At 23.9% G+C, this 17,550-nt stretch overlaps 2 protein-coding genes and 2 long non-coding RNA genes across 4 annotated transcripts; 2 read left to right on the forward strand and 2 right to left on the reverse strand.

Annotated features, from left to right (window-relative positions):
* Nucleotides 1–703: 703 nt before the first annotated feature.
* LOC122510821 lies at nt 704–6,940 on the forward strand. Its single transcript, XM_043625731.1, has 3 exons — nt 704–978; nt 2,058–3,576; nt 5,399–6,940. Exons 2-3 carry the CDS (start codon nt 2,116–2,118, stop codon nt 5,615–5,617), a joined length of 1,680 nt encoding a protein of 559 aa, XP_043481666.1. The 5' UTR covers nt 704–978; nt 2,058–2,115; the 3' UTR covers nt 5,618–6,940.
* A 4,359-nt stretch (nt 6,941–11,299) lies between these two features.
* LOC122510857 lies at nt 11,300–15,648 on the forward strand. Its single transcript, XM_043625798.1, has 2 exons — nt 11,300–11,559; nt 14,748–15,648. The coding sequence occupies exons 1-2, from the start codon at nt 11,439–11,441 to the stop codon at nt 15,092–15,094; spliced, it is 468 nt and encodes a 155-aa protein (XP_043481733.1). The 5' UTR covers nt 11,300–11,438; the 3' UTR covers nt 15,095–15,648.
* On the reverse strand, nt 11,867–14,740 carry LOC122510858. The gene is made up of 3 exons (XR_006302468.1): nt 13,944–14,740; nt 12,662–12,747; nt 11,867–12,149 (listed from the first exon to the last, which is right to left on the reverse strand). It is a non-coding gene; the product is annotated as an uncharacterized LOC122510858 (long non-coding RNA).
* LOC122510859 lies at nt 15,465–17,300 on the reverse strand. Its single transcript, XR_006302469.1, has 2 exons — nt 17,106–17,300; nt 15,465–16,100 (listed from the first exon to the last, which is right to left on the reverse strand). It is a non-coding gene; the product is annotated as an uncharacterized LOC122510859 (long non-coding RNA).
* Nucleotides 17,301–17,550: the final 250 nt, after the last annotated feature.

A 17,550-nucleotide genomic window follows, 5' to 3' on the forward strand; every position in this document is an offset into this window, starting at 1 on the left:
TTTGCATTTTGTATTCTTTATTATTAGTTTGCAGTAAAAATAAATTGTCCCTAAAAAATTATTATCAAATAGTAACAATGAATTAACAATTAATTTATAATTTCCATTCTTATTTCTTGTTTTGCAACTATTATCCTTTCGCTAATTTCAAATGCGTCAATTTATCCTTCTTATTGCATCACCCGGAAAGGAATATTTATTATTTCACACACACATAAACATTTTGTTAAAAAAAAAAATCTTTTTTCCATGACTAATATAAAGTTCAAGACAAATGACACATAACATTGTTGCAAGTGTATTTTTTTAATAGTTGTCATAATACATCATTAAAGATAGTATTTAGATAATTATACAGTAATTAACTGGAATTAAAGACAATATAGTAAATTATTAATTGAAAATTGAAAATTCAGGGGAAAATTAACAATAATTTGCTGACCAATCAGTGACAATTTACCACGCATGCGTACAAATTTGCGACGCATCATACTTCTTAGAAAAGAGAAAAAAATTGCAAATATATTACATCAACTTTTAGAAAATACAAAAATTGAACGAAAAAAATTAATTTTTAGAATTTTCATTACAGGGGGAAATTAAATCTTATATAAAAATACAATTACCTGTGAATGATAAATGAATTAATTCATAAAATTGATTAAAATTAAATTATGACATCAGCACTCCTAGCGGTGAAGTGATTCACTAATTTATTGTATTGATGAAAATGGCCGCTTGATATTGTATCCAGAATGATTGCAAATATTATTTCGGAATTTACCATGGAATCTTTTAATATTATCTCTAACTTGGAAGTTGATGTTGATTCTAATTGTGCAAATATTACTCGTGATTGTAAGTGTGGATTTAATTCTAAAGTTATTCTCGAAAATCAAAGACAATACGGATACGCACAACAGCCTTGCTTTAAGAATTGTCACGCCTTTAAAGGCCGTCCTTGGCGGAAAAATTCAGGTAAATTTGATAAATTTTATTAACATTTCTTGTATTTTAGTATAAATTTGAATAACTCTTGTGGATCGGATTTTTTTTCGAAAAGTAATCATTGAAAATTAATCATTGTCTTGTAACTTCTGATGTCTCATACTATAGTTTGTTGAAAACGATTGCGTATTTGCACGTTTTCATTTTTTTTTGGATATATTTTATAATATCCAATTCTGGGTTATGAAATTCGAAAAAATTGAAAGTAATTACAAGAATTGAAATGCAAACATTTCGTAGACAAATTATGATGAATTTTAATATCAATTTTGTCAACAATGTCAAAAAAAAGGAAAAAAAAGAGGGAAATTAAGATGTAAATGGAGAAATGTATTTAAAAAATGATAATTTCCAATCTTTGCTAATTAGTAAAAATGTCAAACAAACTATAAGGGAATTGTAAATGAGACTTTTGTATTTTCTCACTGTTGGTTTGTATGTGTAATTAGTGTGCCACTGATACAATTCTCATTGTTTAGTTTTGTAACTATAGTTTATTTCAAACACACTGTTCATACTGTAGAACAGTGTTTGTACAAAGTAATATCATTTTCTAAATTATCTTTGTTCTTTGATAGAATAATGGAAGAATGTTTTGTAAACCACTTTCTATTTTTAAACCATTTTTTTTGAAAAGGAATTTAAAGTTTTATTATTTATGTATGAAATGCACTGATTGTATTTAATTATTCAGCAGATAAAATTAAATTCTGTAATTGAGAACTAAATTTCTGAATATTAAATATTAATTAACTGTTTGTAATTAATATTCAAAAATTAGTTTTAAAATCCAAAAAGTTTATTTGTTGAAACGGGATAGAATTTTCGAGTAAACTTTTTATGTAATTGAAAAACATTTGCAACAGGTGGGGGTAATTTTATAAAAATTGTCTACAACTTTCTAAAGTTAATATTAAATTTTTAAACTCCATTCGCGGAATGATGCAATAATTTGTTATTAACTATCCGGATATTTCAAAATGATGCAATTTTTCTACTTTTTTTTCTTTTTGCTTTTGTATTTTTAATGTGTGTCTATTTTTTTGCAGTAAAAGGTGCATTTTTTGAAAGTGGAGGCGGAGAAGTCTGGACTTACTGAAGTATCATATGGAGCCTTCTAGAAATCAATTATACTTAAATTGGCAATCCCCTGTAACATATAATCCTTTTGTGAATCAAACAAAAATGTATTCAACAATGAATTCAACAAAATCCCCAATTGAAAAAATGCATTCGAAGCAAGCTTTAAATATGCATTCCCCAACGATTGTTGTGACGCCAAAAAAAGGGAATATATTTCAAAATATGTATAATTCATTGGCAACAATATTCGTCGATCAACTCGCGAAAGTGCCAACAACATTAATCAATCATTTTACAAATGTCAATAATTCCTTGAGTGTCACTATTGTTCCAAATGAGGGAATAATATCACACGAATTTTTTAAGACCCTCACTGGTCAAAAGGATCAATTGTCAGAAAATATGTATATACAATGTATCCAAAATAAGGAATCATCAATTGATTTTATTGACACAATGAAATTGAGTAATAAAGTTCATATACCAAAGGACGAATTTCTAGGCAATACGAATGATTCTAAATTTCCGATTTTAGATGATTTTGATTTGTGTCTAGATTTAGAGCCAATGTTTTTATATGAGAAAGCATTCGACAATAATCATCATACTAATCGAACAGTTATGAATGATAAAAAGAAATCGAGTGAAATAAATATGGAGACTATTGATGACAAAATTATTCCTGAGGACGAAATTATTATCAAGAACAAAGTAGAATTGTATCAAAATACTAAATTATCGAAGAATTCGTCAAATGACAAATTACAATTAACGGAAAATAATTCATTTTCCAATATGTGGAATGCAGTTATCAGTGGTGTGACAGATCATTTTCGTTCATTTTCACCGGCACAGAAGAATAATAATAATCAGCATCAATCGAAAAATCGTCGAAAAGCAAATTGTGTGTCGAGTGGACGAGGTCGTGGCAGGGGAAAATCACAATTGAGACGCAATGGTGTCAGTCAAAGTAGACACAGAAAAGAGAGGGGTAAACATCAAATTTTTACCGATATTCAAGATGATTTTGATACATGGGAAGAATTTGAATCGTATACGGAACCATTTAATTGTCTCGGCTATGAGGACAATAATGATGATAATGATAATAATGGTGATGCTGATAATATTGACACTATGATAACAATTGAGAATCCTTCTTATACACTGAACTTTGAATTGATCGATTTTAAACCGAAGAAAATGAAGCAAAAAAAGAATATTCTCGTGAAGACAGACAGCTTCTCGATGAAAGTGAAATTTGTACCTGAATGTTCCTTGGAGGAAAGAGAGGCAACCTGTACAGTAGATAAGACTGCCTTTCGTCCTAGACTGATTTCGGAAGCTTCTGTTGATTCTGAAGACAGTTACATTGTCTTTCAAACAGGCGACGATTCAGATTTCGACTGTTCAGATGAAACTGAGACCAGTGATAGTGACACTGATACCGAGAGTGAGACTGATGATGAACCACTGAAAAATAGGGTTTGTATTTCAATATCTCCTTTTGTTTATAAACAAATATATTTTGAAAATATTACAATTTTCTTAAATATTCACTAATAATTCAAATTTTTATTTATTATTACGATGTAGATATTTTTTTTGATATTTAATTCTATTTTTATTGCTTTTTAATGACTCACTGCTATTTTTAATGGAAAATTTTCGAAAGTAGTTTTTGTAATTCTTTTCAACATCAAACGACAAAAACTATTATTTATTATTTATTTGTCAATTTACTAACTTATTTTTAAAAAAATTAATTATTATGATTAAATAAAAAAAATTACGTTAACTTTTTTACATTCGACGTGGAAATTAAATTAAAATTACAGGCCTCGGATCAATTTTCTTTGATAAAAACTTTTAATTAAAAATTTGATTTTTTTATGAAAATAATTAAATTCTTGGCGAATTTTTCAAAAATTATTAAAAATAATTGATTTGAAAAAGAATTTTAGTTAAAAATTCTAAAAAATGGTTGAATATTTGAAGTTATAGTAGAAATTCTTGGAAAGAATTAAATTTCAAACGATTTTAAATTAAAACTTTTGAAAATTTGAATTTTAAATAATTTTAATTAAAATTTCTAAAGAACTTTTTTACTTTGAAAAATTTGAATTCGAATTGCTTTTGAAATCAGTTAATTTTTGAATATTTTAGTTGAAAAATATTCGAATAATCGAAATTTGACAAAATTAAATTAATAGCGATTAAATTTTAGATTTATTTGAAGTTTTGAAACTTTATTTTTTAATTTTTTAATAAATTGAATTCACAAAAAATTTTCTCAAATTATTCAAAATAATTGAATTAACAAAAATTTTTCTCAAAGTATTCAAAATAATTGAATTCACAAAAAATTTTCTTTAATTATTCAAAATAAAATTGAATTCACAAAAAATTTTCTCAAATTATTCAAAAAATTTTAGTTGAAAATTCAAGAAAATAATTTAATTTCGAAGTAGTTATATAGTATAGTAATTTTGTAAAAGTAATTAACTTTCAAAAGATTTCTAATTAACATTTTTGAAAATTTCATTTGATTTAGATTCAATCATATCTAAGTAATTAAAAAATAAAACTTTTACAAAATTATCATTAAACTTTTGAATAATTTTAGTTTAAAATTCTAGAAAATAATTTATTGAGTTTTTTAAAAATGAGAAAAATAAAATATACCTAATTTTTAAAAATAATTGAATTTTAGAAACTTTGAAATTTACATTTAAAAAAATTTTAATTCCTTTGGAAAAATAAATAACAGTAAGGAATTTAAATATTTATTAAATCAAGTTATTGAAATTTTGAATAATTTAATTTTAGAAATTCTGAAAAAAACTTGGTTTTTGAAAAGATTTAATTAAAAATTTTTGTGAAGTTAATTTAATTCCCGAAACTAATTTAATAAAAAATGTTTTATTATTTCAAGATTTCGTCAAATTTTATTGAAATAAAATTTATATTTTAAAGAATTCTTTATTTTTTCTTCTTGAAGATATGTGTAAAAAAAGTATTTGGAATAATTTGAATATAATTGAATTGTACAAAAAATTAGAATTATTATTATCGGTATGAGGGAAAATATTAATTTTTCTAGAAATCAGGAAAATTCAAAATCAACTTTTGCGATAATTCTGAATAAAATAAACGACTATCTCGACTTTATTTTTTGAATTGATTTTTTTTGTGCCTTAAATTCGATCCGAGGTCTGAAATTGAATTAGATTATCGTAATTAAAAAATTAAAAAATATTACATAATTCTTATAATAATAATAATAAATTTTATGTTCATTTTTCAGGTTCGTTTTAATTTAAATCCGACGATCCACAAAATGGTAAAATGGGATTTTGCATATCGAGCCGCAAGACTTGGTCCATGGGAGGAAATGGCGAGAGATAGAGAACGTTTCAAGGATCGTATTTATTCAATTGGACGGATTCTTGAACCCGTTCTGTCATCTCATGTCAGAACACAAATTTGGAATGAGCGATTTGCACCCAAGGAGGAGTCATTGTAAAGCCTTCATCGTTTTTTCTCTTGTTTTTTAAAGAAGAAATAGTTGATTATTTTTCGTTAACAAAATTATATTAACGTCTTAGTTAGTTCACATTAATTTGACGAAGAGAAGGTAAGTTTTAAGTAATACATAATATATATTATATTTTTTTAATCTTTATTAAGTAGAAAACCAGAAATTTTCATATAAGCGAAAAAAAAGTTATTTTAAAAAACAGCGAATCATCTAATAATGAAAAACGCATTTATGCATTTTATCTGTTTTCGATAATTTAAACATGAAAAACAAAATCTTATAAATATAACGACTTCGATTTTTAGTGTTGTCTGTTTGTAAGAATATATTCGAATAGAATTTATAAATTTTTAAAAAATACTAGATCATAAAAAAAATTTTAAGATTATAGTATTATTCTAATTTTTTTAATTCTACGATTTAAATAATGTTTTTAAATGTAAAAAGTGTAAACTATTTAAAATTATTATTAACTTTTAAATTCTCTTCGCCAAATTATCTATAAAAATAATTTTTAAAAATGAAAATTTCCAGCGATAAACATTTTATTTCCGATAAAAGTCATAATATATAATCATGAATAATTAAATTCTAGCATAGAGAAAATTTTTTATTTAATTAAAATTAATTAAAAAATTCTTTCTGTTATTTATCTGAAAAAATATTTTATTTACAAATTTTAACTGTGATTTTTTCTGGTTTATTGTTATCGCTAAAAAGAATTCTTTTTCGGAAATATTTCTTTATCAAGAATATTTCTTTATACTATAAATATGTATATTAATGTGTTTAAAAGGAAAAAAAAAATAGTTGTGTAAGTTTCTGTATAAAGATACACGGATTTTTAACCACGTGAGAATTCCGCATGGGAAAAAATTGAAGTCACAGATTTAAAAAAACATAGAAAATTATAAAAAATTGAAATCTATTGATTTTGGAACTTTGGAAAATCGGTGATTTCTTTTTATTTATTTTCCAAAAAGGGAAAAAGGCGGTATTTACACGTGTGTGGGAGAAGAAGTGTTTAATATGTACATGTATTTTTATGGAAAAAAATTTACATCGACAGTTGAGAGAATTTTTGCAGATTTATTTGATGCATTTCAGTCAGATGCATTGTTTTATATTAGAAAAAAAATGTTTTGTATTTTGCATCTGTTTTTTCTCTTATTTTTCTGTTTAAAAAAAAAATATCAATATTGCTCGTGAGAAGCAGGCCTCTCCAGTTATTTTTCCATCTGCATTAATTCTTCCTGTCGCTGCTACTTGTATTTATGTAAAACTAATAAAAAATAGTTTGGATTCAAATTTTACACTCAAATTATTTCACTTTCTTTTCTCGAGTCGATTTTTTACTAGAATCGTCTATTTTTTAGTAAAAAAAAAGGTACTGTTATTTTTTATCATTTTTCCCAAATAACTTAATTTATTATTTATTACTCAAAAACGATTTAAGAAAATCGATAAAAAAACTAAACTTTCTAATTTGTTGAAGAAAATATTTTTTTAATATTAATAAATCGTTTTCACTTCGTTAATAGTCACGCCAATGAGTTTTACTAACAAGTAATTCTAGAGAATTAACATCAACCATTTACCGCAGGAAAAAGTTCTCTTGACGACGTTCTCATAACTTCACAATGGAATAATCATAGAAGCATAATCATGTCAAGGGTAGTTATGTGATCGAGGTGAAGATTTCAGATTTTATTTTTGTGCGTCTTGTAGAAAAAGTTGAGAAAGACATAAAACGCAAAATTGGTGTAAAAACGTGCTGTTTTTTTGTGAGTTAAGGCTGTTTTATTTGTTTTTTTCAGCTAAACAGAGAAGAGAATTGTTAAAAGTTGTGTGACCGTTCAATTGTATTTTTTTTTACAGAGAAAGAAACGATTTATAGTTGGACAATTATCTCAGTTTTGAATAGGGCGCCTACCCCGACTAATTACTGATCTCACCGGTGATTATTTATGAAGAAATTCTAATGAACTTTTGAAACCCGTTAAAGTTGACGGAAAACAATGAAATTACACTTTTTAAAGTACAATTGTCTATTTATGAATTTATATTCATTTTTTAAATGTTTATTTTTCCATTAACGGTACTATTTTATTAATTAGTAATAAATATTTACTAATAAATATCTATTAGTAGATATTTAATTACTAGTAAATATTTATTACTGATAAAATATTAAAATTAAAAATATATTAATATATTAAATATTAAAAATTTTTAAAATCCTAATTAAATTCTTTTGAAGAATTTTTTTTGATTTTTTTTTTAAAATAATGGAGTTTTTTTTAATAATTTTAATTGAAAATTTTGAAAGCAATTGAATTTTATTAAAATTGTTTTGAAAATAATTGAATTCCTGAGAAGAATTTTATTATTTATAAAAATAATATTTAATTCTTGCGAAGAATTTTACTATTTATAAAAATAATTGATTTGTTCTGAAGAATTTATTAAAATTTTGGGAAAACCATTTATAAAAATAATTGAATTGTTTTCAAGAATTTATTAGAAGTTTAGAAAATAATTTAATTCTTTCGAAAAATTTTATTGAAAGTTGGAAAAAATTTAATTGAATCCTTTCGTAAAATTTTATTAAAATTGTATTGAAAATAATTGAATTCTTTCAATTTTTTTGACGAATATATTTAAAAATTGCATTAAAAGTAATTTAATTTTCATACAGAATTTTTAAGAATATTTCGCGAATAATTGATTTATTTTTAGAGAATTTTAAATTCTTGTTAAAAGTGAATTTTATGTAAAATTTTTGAATGTAATTGAATTATTTCGTGTTATTTTATTTAAATTGGATTAAAAATAATTTAATTATTCCTGCAAAGAATTTTTTTATTTTACTATATTTATAAAAATAATTTAATTGTTTCGAATGATTTATTAAAATTATGGAAAAAAATATTGAATTCTTTTGAAAAATTTTATTTAGGATTTATTAAAATTTATTATATTATTTATTAAAATTTTAGAAAATAATTGAATTCTTCTGTGAAATTTTATTAAAATTTTGTTAATAATTGAATTTATGCGAAGAATGATATTAAAATTTTTGAAAATATAGACAATAATAATTAATGTTGTACTTAATAAGTGAATTCTAAAAATTTTGATTATGAATTATTAATAATTTAATTTAATTATTTAATAAATTTATTAATAATCAAATAATTATATGAATATGGAAAAAATTTACCGTCTGGTTTAAAAAAAAGGCTTTTAATTTTTTTTCCTAGAAAAAAAGGGAGTATTATGTGTATTAGAAAAAAAGCAAACAGGAAAAGGATGGGCACGGGTCTAATCGAGTCAGTCAAAAGGTAAAGAAGTGTTGTAATAGTGGTAATGGAAAAATGAAAAATACGTGGATACTTCATGGGCCAGTGATTGTATGACTATTAACTGTTACTATATGAATACCAACTTCTTCATAAAAAAAAAAAAAAAAATTAACAAAAGCAATTCAATGACGCATCGTCTCACTGATCATGATGTTTTACTCTATATGCATATAAATTCTACATAATATATTTCTATACACTTATTTTGCATTACACACTCAAGGAATTTTAATTATTCAAACATTTTCTTCGCATCAATTCATAATCGAGAAATATTTAAACATCAATTTTCTACTTTATTTTCCAAGATTCATAAAGTTAGAGAAAATTGAGAAATACAATTATTTTTTGCCATTTTTTTTCATTGTTAAAATTATATTTGCTTTGTTATGTTTTTTGGAAAAATTTTTCTCCTTATTTTTCTTTAATTGATAAATTTAGGTCCAAAAGTATTAGAATTTTAATTTATGAAAGAAAAAAGAAGTTTTTTTTTATTGACATTGCATGCTTCGTTCTGCTTTCACCTTTTCACGATTGACTTATTGTAATTAGAATGGCCAGTAGTTGAAAAAGATTTTTATTTAAAATTGAAAAACAAGACTAAATTTACTTTTATAATTCTACTATCGTTCAAGGCGATTTTATTTTTCGAGGTTTGCCCTACAAAGCGCAAACTTCAAAAAACACCGTTATGGGACGAATTTATCTTGATACCGAATGTGACCTGTGACTTGAAAAAAAATATTTATTTCACGATCGTCTGATTTTTTAAAAAAGACTAAGAAAATCCACAATTTTCCAAAAATTTTATATTTTCAAATAAAACAAATTTTAATTTTTTTCCAAATTGCATTTAGTATTTCTTTTGAAGTATTAATTTATTTAAAAAATAATAACAAAAAGTGACAAAAAGTTATCTTAATTTATATTTTTTCCTACATTGCTTCTTTTATTTTAAGTTCAAAGGAAGTAAGAATTTTTTTTTAAATTAATAAAAAACAATAATTTCGAATTCTATTTTTTCCTATTTTAAATTCAAAGGATTGTAAGAATTTTTCTTTTTGAAAATTAATAATAAATTATTTTGAATCGTATTTTTTCTTATTTTGCTTTTTTCTATTCTTAAGTTCAAAGGAAATTGTTAGAACTTTGCACTAGGTAAATATTTGGCTTCTTTAATATTCTGCATTTGATTGTAAAGTGTGACTCATTCTAACGTGAACGAAATAATTAAAAAAAACTTTTTTCTCTCTCTCTCTTATTTCACAGATTCGATTATTTTTACTTGTTGAAAAAAATATTATATAAGCTGGAGAAGACCTTGTGCAGCTTCCAAGAAAATTTCTTTTGCTTTGAAATAAGAGAGGATCCATAAAACAACTTTCGCCTTTCTTTCATTTTAGCGAAAAAAAAATCATTTTTATCACAAAAGAATGATTCAGTGCCTGAATAGAAATTCAATTTCTTCATTTTGATTCCTTTCTTTCTATGCAACATATTTGAATCAATTTGAATTCAATGTTGAATACTAATCGTCAATATTGAGAAAAAAAGTGGAAGATTTTGACTTTCTAAAATCGTGATTCAAAAAAAAAATAATTGTATTTTGAGACTCGTTTTTTTCCCTATATATTCAAATTAATGTCCTTGTAATTATTTTATCCTTTTTCGAAATTAAATTTCAAGGATTAAAAATATTTTTGGATTGCAAAGAAAGGGAAAAAGCCTGCTTTTAAATTCGGAATTGCGTAAATTTTTTTCTTTCCCATAATTAAAATTAAGGTAAAATTTTTATTTACATGAATCGGTGAATGGGATTCCCAGTAGGAAATTCCTTTCTGAGAATTATGATATTATTTTTTCATTTATCATTTTGCAAGACAGATTTAAAGGAATATTTAAGAAAAAAAAATTTAGAGAAATTATCGTCAATTAAAATTTATTGCCAGATTATTCTTTGAAATTATGAATTAGAAAAAATTTTGTAAAATATTACTGGTTAACAATAGATTATTTTCCTCTATTTATAGAGTTATAAAAAATGTAAAGATTCTTTAATTTAAATTTGTCATTGATGGAGAAATAAATGAAAAATTAAAGAAACAAAAACAATTAATTATTAATGGAGTAAATAACATTGGGTCAATTGCTTGACCTCGAGTGACTCCTTCGTGCTCCAAAGGACTTGATATGAGAACAAACTGATGTTTCTTTAGAGATTGGAGTTTCGAGAGGTGAGACACGTGAGTGCCGGTGGGGAGACCCTGGGGGACACCGCCCGGTACTTAGCTATAAAATCCCGACTGGAGGGTCGAACCCAACCAGTCATAATCGGTGAATCGGAAGTACGTTCCTCTTTTTTTGTTCCACACACAGTTTTTTAGATTCGACAACAAGTTTTTCCCAAGTTTTAGGAAATTCACTCCAAAAAAAAAACAATCATGAAACTTGTTTTCATTTTCGCTGTTTTATTCGTCGCCGCTGTCTTTGCCGCTGATGAAAAACAAGAAGAGGGACGTCCTCGAGTTTATAAGCGAGTAATTCCCGCTGATGTTCTTCGTGGTGAGTGTCAAACTCTAGAAAAAAAATAAAATTTGTGAAAATAAATTAAAAAGTAAATTTTCTAAAAATTGAGCTAAATTTGAAATTTTTAAATAAAAATGATGATAAAATTAAAAAAAAATATTAATTAAAATAATAAAAATAATATTAATAATAATGAAACAATAAAGAACAATAATAAAAATGAAGAAAATAATAGAACTATTAATAATAATAAATTAGGAACTAAAATTGAAAAAATGTTCTGAATTAAAAAACTAAAAATTTGAATTTAATTTTCAATTTATTCTCATTTTAAAGATAAGTATTTAATAGAAAATTCAATATCTACTAATTAATTCACATGTTATGAAATTAAAAAAAATGGTAAAATTAATAAATAATCTCCGTTACCTGAATTATCGAAGTTCAATGTATATTGGTTGTATCTTTAAGTGAAAGCGGTACAACGACTTTATTTACATTTTTAGTCCATGCACACTTGACTTGAAGACACGTTTCGAATTTCAAGTTCGTCGAACAAAGAAGAAAAAAAAGTTCTTGACAGAAATAATGCCAAATTTTAAAATTTGTTATTCAGCTCCAAAAATCTGGAAAAAAGAAATAGAATTATCAGAAAACAATTAATTTCTATTTAAATAAATTTCGAAAATAAATTTTACAGAATTATAAAAAAAATATATTTTCGAATACTTTTGTAGAAAACAATTTCATTTCATATCAAATTTTATCACCGTTTGTTTGTGAATTATATGTAGAAACTAAAATTCGTTACTTATTTTCTTATTTTTTGTTCTTGGAAATTAGTTATTAAAATTGTTTCCTAATTTTGAAAACAAATTATTGAAATTAAAGTTAACAAACTTTAATTACTCACTCTACGAAAATTAACTATTAAAATTTGATAACAAACAAATGATTAAAATTGAAAATTTACTTAAATGCAAGAATTTATTTCAATTCAGTAATTTTTAAAATTATTATTTATTTAAATAATAATTTCTTTAAATATTCATTTCTTTAAATATTCATTTCTTTAAATAATCATTTCTTTAAATAATTATTTTGTTAAATAATAATTTTTTCAAATAATAGAAATAACCGTTTTAAATAAAATTCTGCTATTGTTTCCTCAGCGGCATGTCACACTAGGCATTCAAATCTCCGGAAAAGGAAGTGCATTCTCCCCTAAAAGTAAAAAAAAATTGTCATTTACAGGAATATTAGCATACCATGAATATTTATAATTTAATTTTTATTTAATTATGAATATTTATTTTTACAAATTAAAAATTAAAAACAAAAGAAAATTCTTTACTAAAAAAATATTTAAAACTATTTTTTTATCTGAAATTTTAATTATTAGTTATTTTTGAAATTAAAAACATTAAAAAATATAAAAAGTAGAAAGAAAAAAAATTGGTACAACGCTTTAGTGTGAAAATTTTACAGAATTTTATCTAATTTTTTGTCTACATTGTAAATTTTCTATTTTAAATTTAAAAAATATTTAAATTTATTTTATTCACCAGAAATGAATTTAATTATAGAGTTGACTTTTTTAAAATTAAAATCAATAAAAAGTGGATAAGAAAAAAAATTTCATAATGCCGGAGGTGTGAAAATTCACAGGATATTTTATCTAATTAAACAATATAATTAATTTATTATTTGTTTTTCTGTTTGGAAAGTAAATTGATCTTTTCGAGGTTCATAGATTTTCAAGACACGCCCCTTTTACAAAAAAAAAGGAAAGTCAAGTTACCTTGGTGACTAGGCCAGATTTTTTTTCACACCATTTAGCATTGATAAATATACTTCAAAATGAAATAAACGTATTTATGATTTTTATTGTTTTTTTTCCTCTGTGTAAAAAACGATAATGCACGACAAGCATATCCTTATTTCGAAAAGGAATATTTATTTCCTCTCTGAGATAATAAGTAGTTTTTTCCTTCAAGGGATTTTTTTACAAATATAAGTTATAAAAAATTAAGAAAATAGTATAAAATTAAAAAAATTAAAGAGAGGGGAAAAATTATGCAAAAAAAATAAACAATGACTCATTTTAATGATTTAGATTAGTCGACAGGAAATAATAGAATACGAAAGTGGAATTACAAAACAATTGAAACAGAATGTAAATATGTAAATTTTAATTCGTTAATAACAAATGTTAGAAGACTTAAATAAATAAAACAAAGAAGCAAAAATAAATTCAAGTTGTTTGATGCTGGGAGTTAAAAAGTGTTTTTGTAAAAAAATGTTCTAAAGATTTGTTCTGAATTTTGCAAAAATCGATTTTTTCCAGATACGATAAATACGTTTACAATAAATTCTAGATTATTCTCATTTTTATTCTTTATGAATATTTATCTCATTACCTTAAAGATGCCAAATGACCTCGTAATAATGCAATTATAACGAAGGTTCTATTATCGATTAAACTAATTTTCCTCAAGATCCGAAGGATTCTAAATAATAGTCTCATATTTCTCTATATGAACACGTCAGTATAATATTTAAAATCAGACCAATTATGCAAATTGATTTCTCTGTATTCACACCACTTTTTATTCAATGAATCGTATCCTCTTAATTATTTGCTTTTATTCTTTTGAAAATTCCTATGAATTTATACTCGTTTCTTTCTATCCTTTTTTTTTTTTGTTTTGTTTTTTTCGTTGTTAATTTTGCAAATAATATTGTGCATTACATACGTATAATGACCATGAGATATTATAATGTCATTATATTTAAATATATAATCACTTTGTTCCGACAATCAAACAAGTTTCATTCTTGTGTGGGGTGCAAACATTTCACAATAGGGATCACTTGCATTGGTCAGAGAAAGTGTCTCGCCTTGAAGTTTCTATTATTACATTGTTCGGAATAAATTTGCACTTTTGGAATTAGAATCATCTATTTTTAATATTTCTCAATCAAAAGCACTTTCTCTCAGTTTTTTCATCAAATTTAAATTTCTTTTCAAACTTCTTCTTGTTTCATTTTATTCTACCTAAAAAAAAAGGAGCATTTAGAATAAATTTCTGCTTCTGCAATTAAAATCGCTTTGGATTTTGATCAAAAATTTCGTTTTTAACTTATAAACAATTTTTTTTTAAATGAAATTAATAATTATGAATCAATGTAAATTATAATTATAAATACCTTTCTTTGTGTAGATTTCCCTGAAATGTGTTTTGCATCGACGAAATGTGCAACAATTGAACCAACAAAATCATGGGATCTCTCTCCATTCTGCGGACGTTCCACTTGCATCACTGCTGAAGATAACTTAGGACGTTTATTCGAATTGGTAGAAGATTGTGGACCATTGCCAAAACCAAATCCCAAATGCAAGATCTCTGAGAAAACAAATAAGACCGCAAGTTTTCCAGATTGCTGTCCAATTTTCGATTGCGAACCAGGTGCGAAACTTGAATATCCAGAAATTCGATCCATTCCACCTCCATCCGAAGAACAAGACGGTAATCCAGCACCAGCACCAGCACAAGCACCAAAGGCATAAGATATACACTTAAAGAAAAAGAGAAAACAAAAAAATTTCTTCGCTTCTTCTTCATCACTGTGATTCTTATTAAAAAAAAATTCGATTCAATCCAAAGACATTCCAGTAAATTTGCAATTAATTTTTTTGCAAATCCATTTCATCAGCAGACGATATCATTTTTTTTTGTCTCGTTAGCCTGAAAAATAAGACAAACGGAATTAGAAAACAAAGGATACTTTTTTACATATCGATTCTAGGAAGAAAATTATTGAAAATAAAAAAAAACAAATGTACATATTTTGCTCTTCCGCAATAATACAAAGCTCCCAATTTTATTTACGGAACCAGAAAAAAAAGTAAATTCTACAAAATCGAGCCCTAGTCGCGGATAAGAAGCAAAACAAAAATTTCTATCCCCTTTTAAATAAATTCATATTTTTTCATCTCGATTTTGCCTTCTTTAACAATAGACAAAAATTTAAAGTTCGCAAAACCGCTACAATAAAACAATAAAAATAAAAATGTGATTCTAATTGTATATGTGATTAAATTAAAATAATTTTAAGAAAATATTTCTCTGTGGATAATTTTTATTTTCACCAGTTTCCTATTTTTTATTTTATTGAAAAAGTGATAAGAAACAAAAATAGGACTTGTTTTTTTATATTTCATATATATGAATCAGTTTCCTCTTGCGTATTGCATCTCTATCATAAAATATATCACGGAAACATGTAATTAGAAACATTTGAATAGACAATTAAATATGCTGGAAACTTTTAAATAGGGTCGAGGAGAATAAAAAGTATTATGAACAATAAAGTATAGATGTGACGGTGAGAATTGACCTGTGTTCGTATTGTTAATGTCCAGTCGAAAAATTCAAATTCTCCCATCAAATTTATTCCTGTGTATTCATAAAAAAAAGGGAAGTATTTCTGCATACCGGAAGTTTTTTTCAACAATAGAATGATGAGTTCAATGAATTTTCTCTATACTTCAACTCGAAACTAAGAACCTGAAACTGAATAAATTTATTTAAATACAAATTCAATATAAAAGGTATGTAATAAAAAAATTCTAAATAGGTAAAAAATAATTAATAAAAAATAATAAATTAAAAATAAAGAATAAAAAAATAGATTAAATTAGATAAATCCTTTATTAAAAAAAAAATAAATAAAAATAGGAAATAATAATAAAAATAAAATAAATAATCCAAATAATCCAAATGAAATAAAAAAGAATGAAAATAATAATTCAAATTATTTTGTTTTATTTAAATATTATTATTCCAAATAATTAATTTCTAATAAATTATTCACTAATTAATTTACTAATAATAATAATAATAATAATAATAATAATAATAATAATAATAAAAATTGATTCCTTTATATATGTTTCTGCTTTTTTAAATTGGAATATTAGCGATTGCAAGAGAGAATATAAATAATTTTGCGATTATAATTAGCAATTCAAAGTATCATAGTAATCTAGAACATTTTAAATTATAGTAGGTGGTGTTTCAAGATCATAAGTTTCTTCCATTGCTTTTAAAGGAGATGAAAGATTGCGAAATTATAATTATTACAGAAATAATTTATCAAAACTTCATTCGATTTCTGTCATTACTGAAAATTAAATATAAATTATTATTTGACAATAATTCTCGATATTAATTATATTTAATGCTTAATTTAGTTAACTAAATTTTAGAAAATAAAAATAATTTCAATATAAATAACATTTATTAAATTATCAAATAATATCAATAATATTAATGCATTAATTAAAATACAAATTTCTTTAATATAAAAACATTTATAAAATTATTACCAACGAAAAGATATCGAAAGCCCGTTGGTCTGAATAAATATAAATATTTATGATTAATTAAATAATATTAATAATAAAGAAATATTAATAATATTAATTATTAAATAATAGATTGATTTATCCGTCTACATTAAATAAAATAAAAAAATAAAATCGAAATTTATAACATTAGATATAAAAATATTTTTACCAAAAAGTTAGGCTATGTTCGTTTGTTTTTATTAAAAAACGATTGTTAAACGGAGAATTCATTTACACTTTTTCAAAATTATTGGAAATATAAAAAGAAACAACTGACAATTATTAATTTATACCGTACAATAAATAAAGTGTCTAAAAAACCCTGGATTTTTGCTTTTTATTTCAATTTCAACGATTTCAACATTTGTTTATTTACTTTTTGACATTTTTAGCAACAGTTTTTAATTTTCATTAGGTTGTCAACACTGTCAATCAAAACAACTTCATCCTCCTTTCAAATGCTTCAAATTTTTATCTTATTTTCATTTTTATACATTTTCTTCTCTTCTATTCACCTACTTGATCCTTTTCTAAAAGTTGTTTTACTAATAAGTAAATATTTTCTACATATTTAATTAACAAACTATTATAATTAGGAAAATTATATTTGTAAA

This window comes from Leptopilina heterotoma, unplaced genomic scaffold (genome assembly GCF_015476425.1).
Source record: "Leptopilina heterotoma isolate Lh14 unplaced genomic scaffold, ASM1547642v1 Lhet_76, whole genome shotgun sequence".
NCBI lineage: Eukaryota > Metazoa > Arthropoda > Insecta > Hymenoptera > Figitidae > Leptopilina > Leptopilina heterotoma.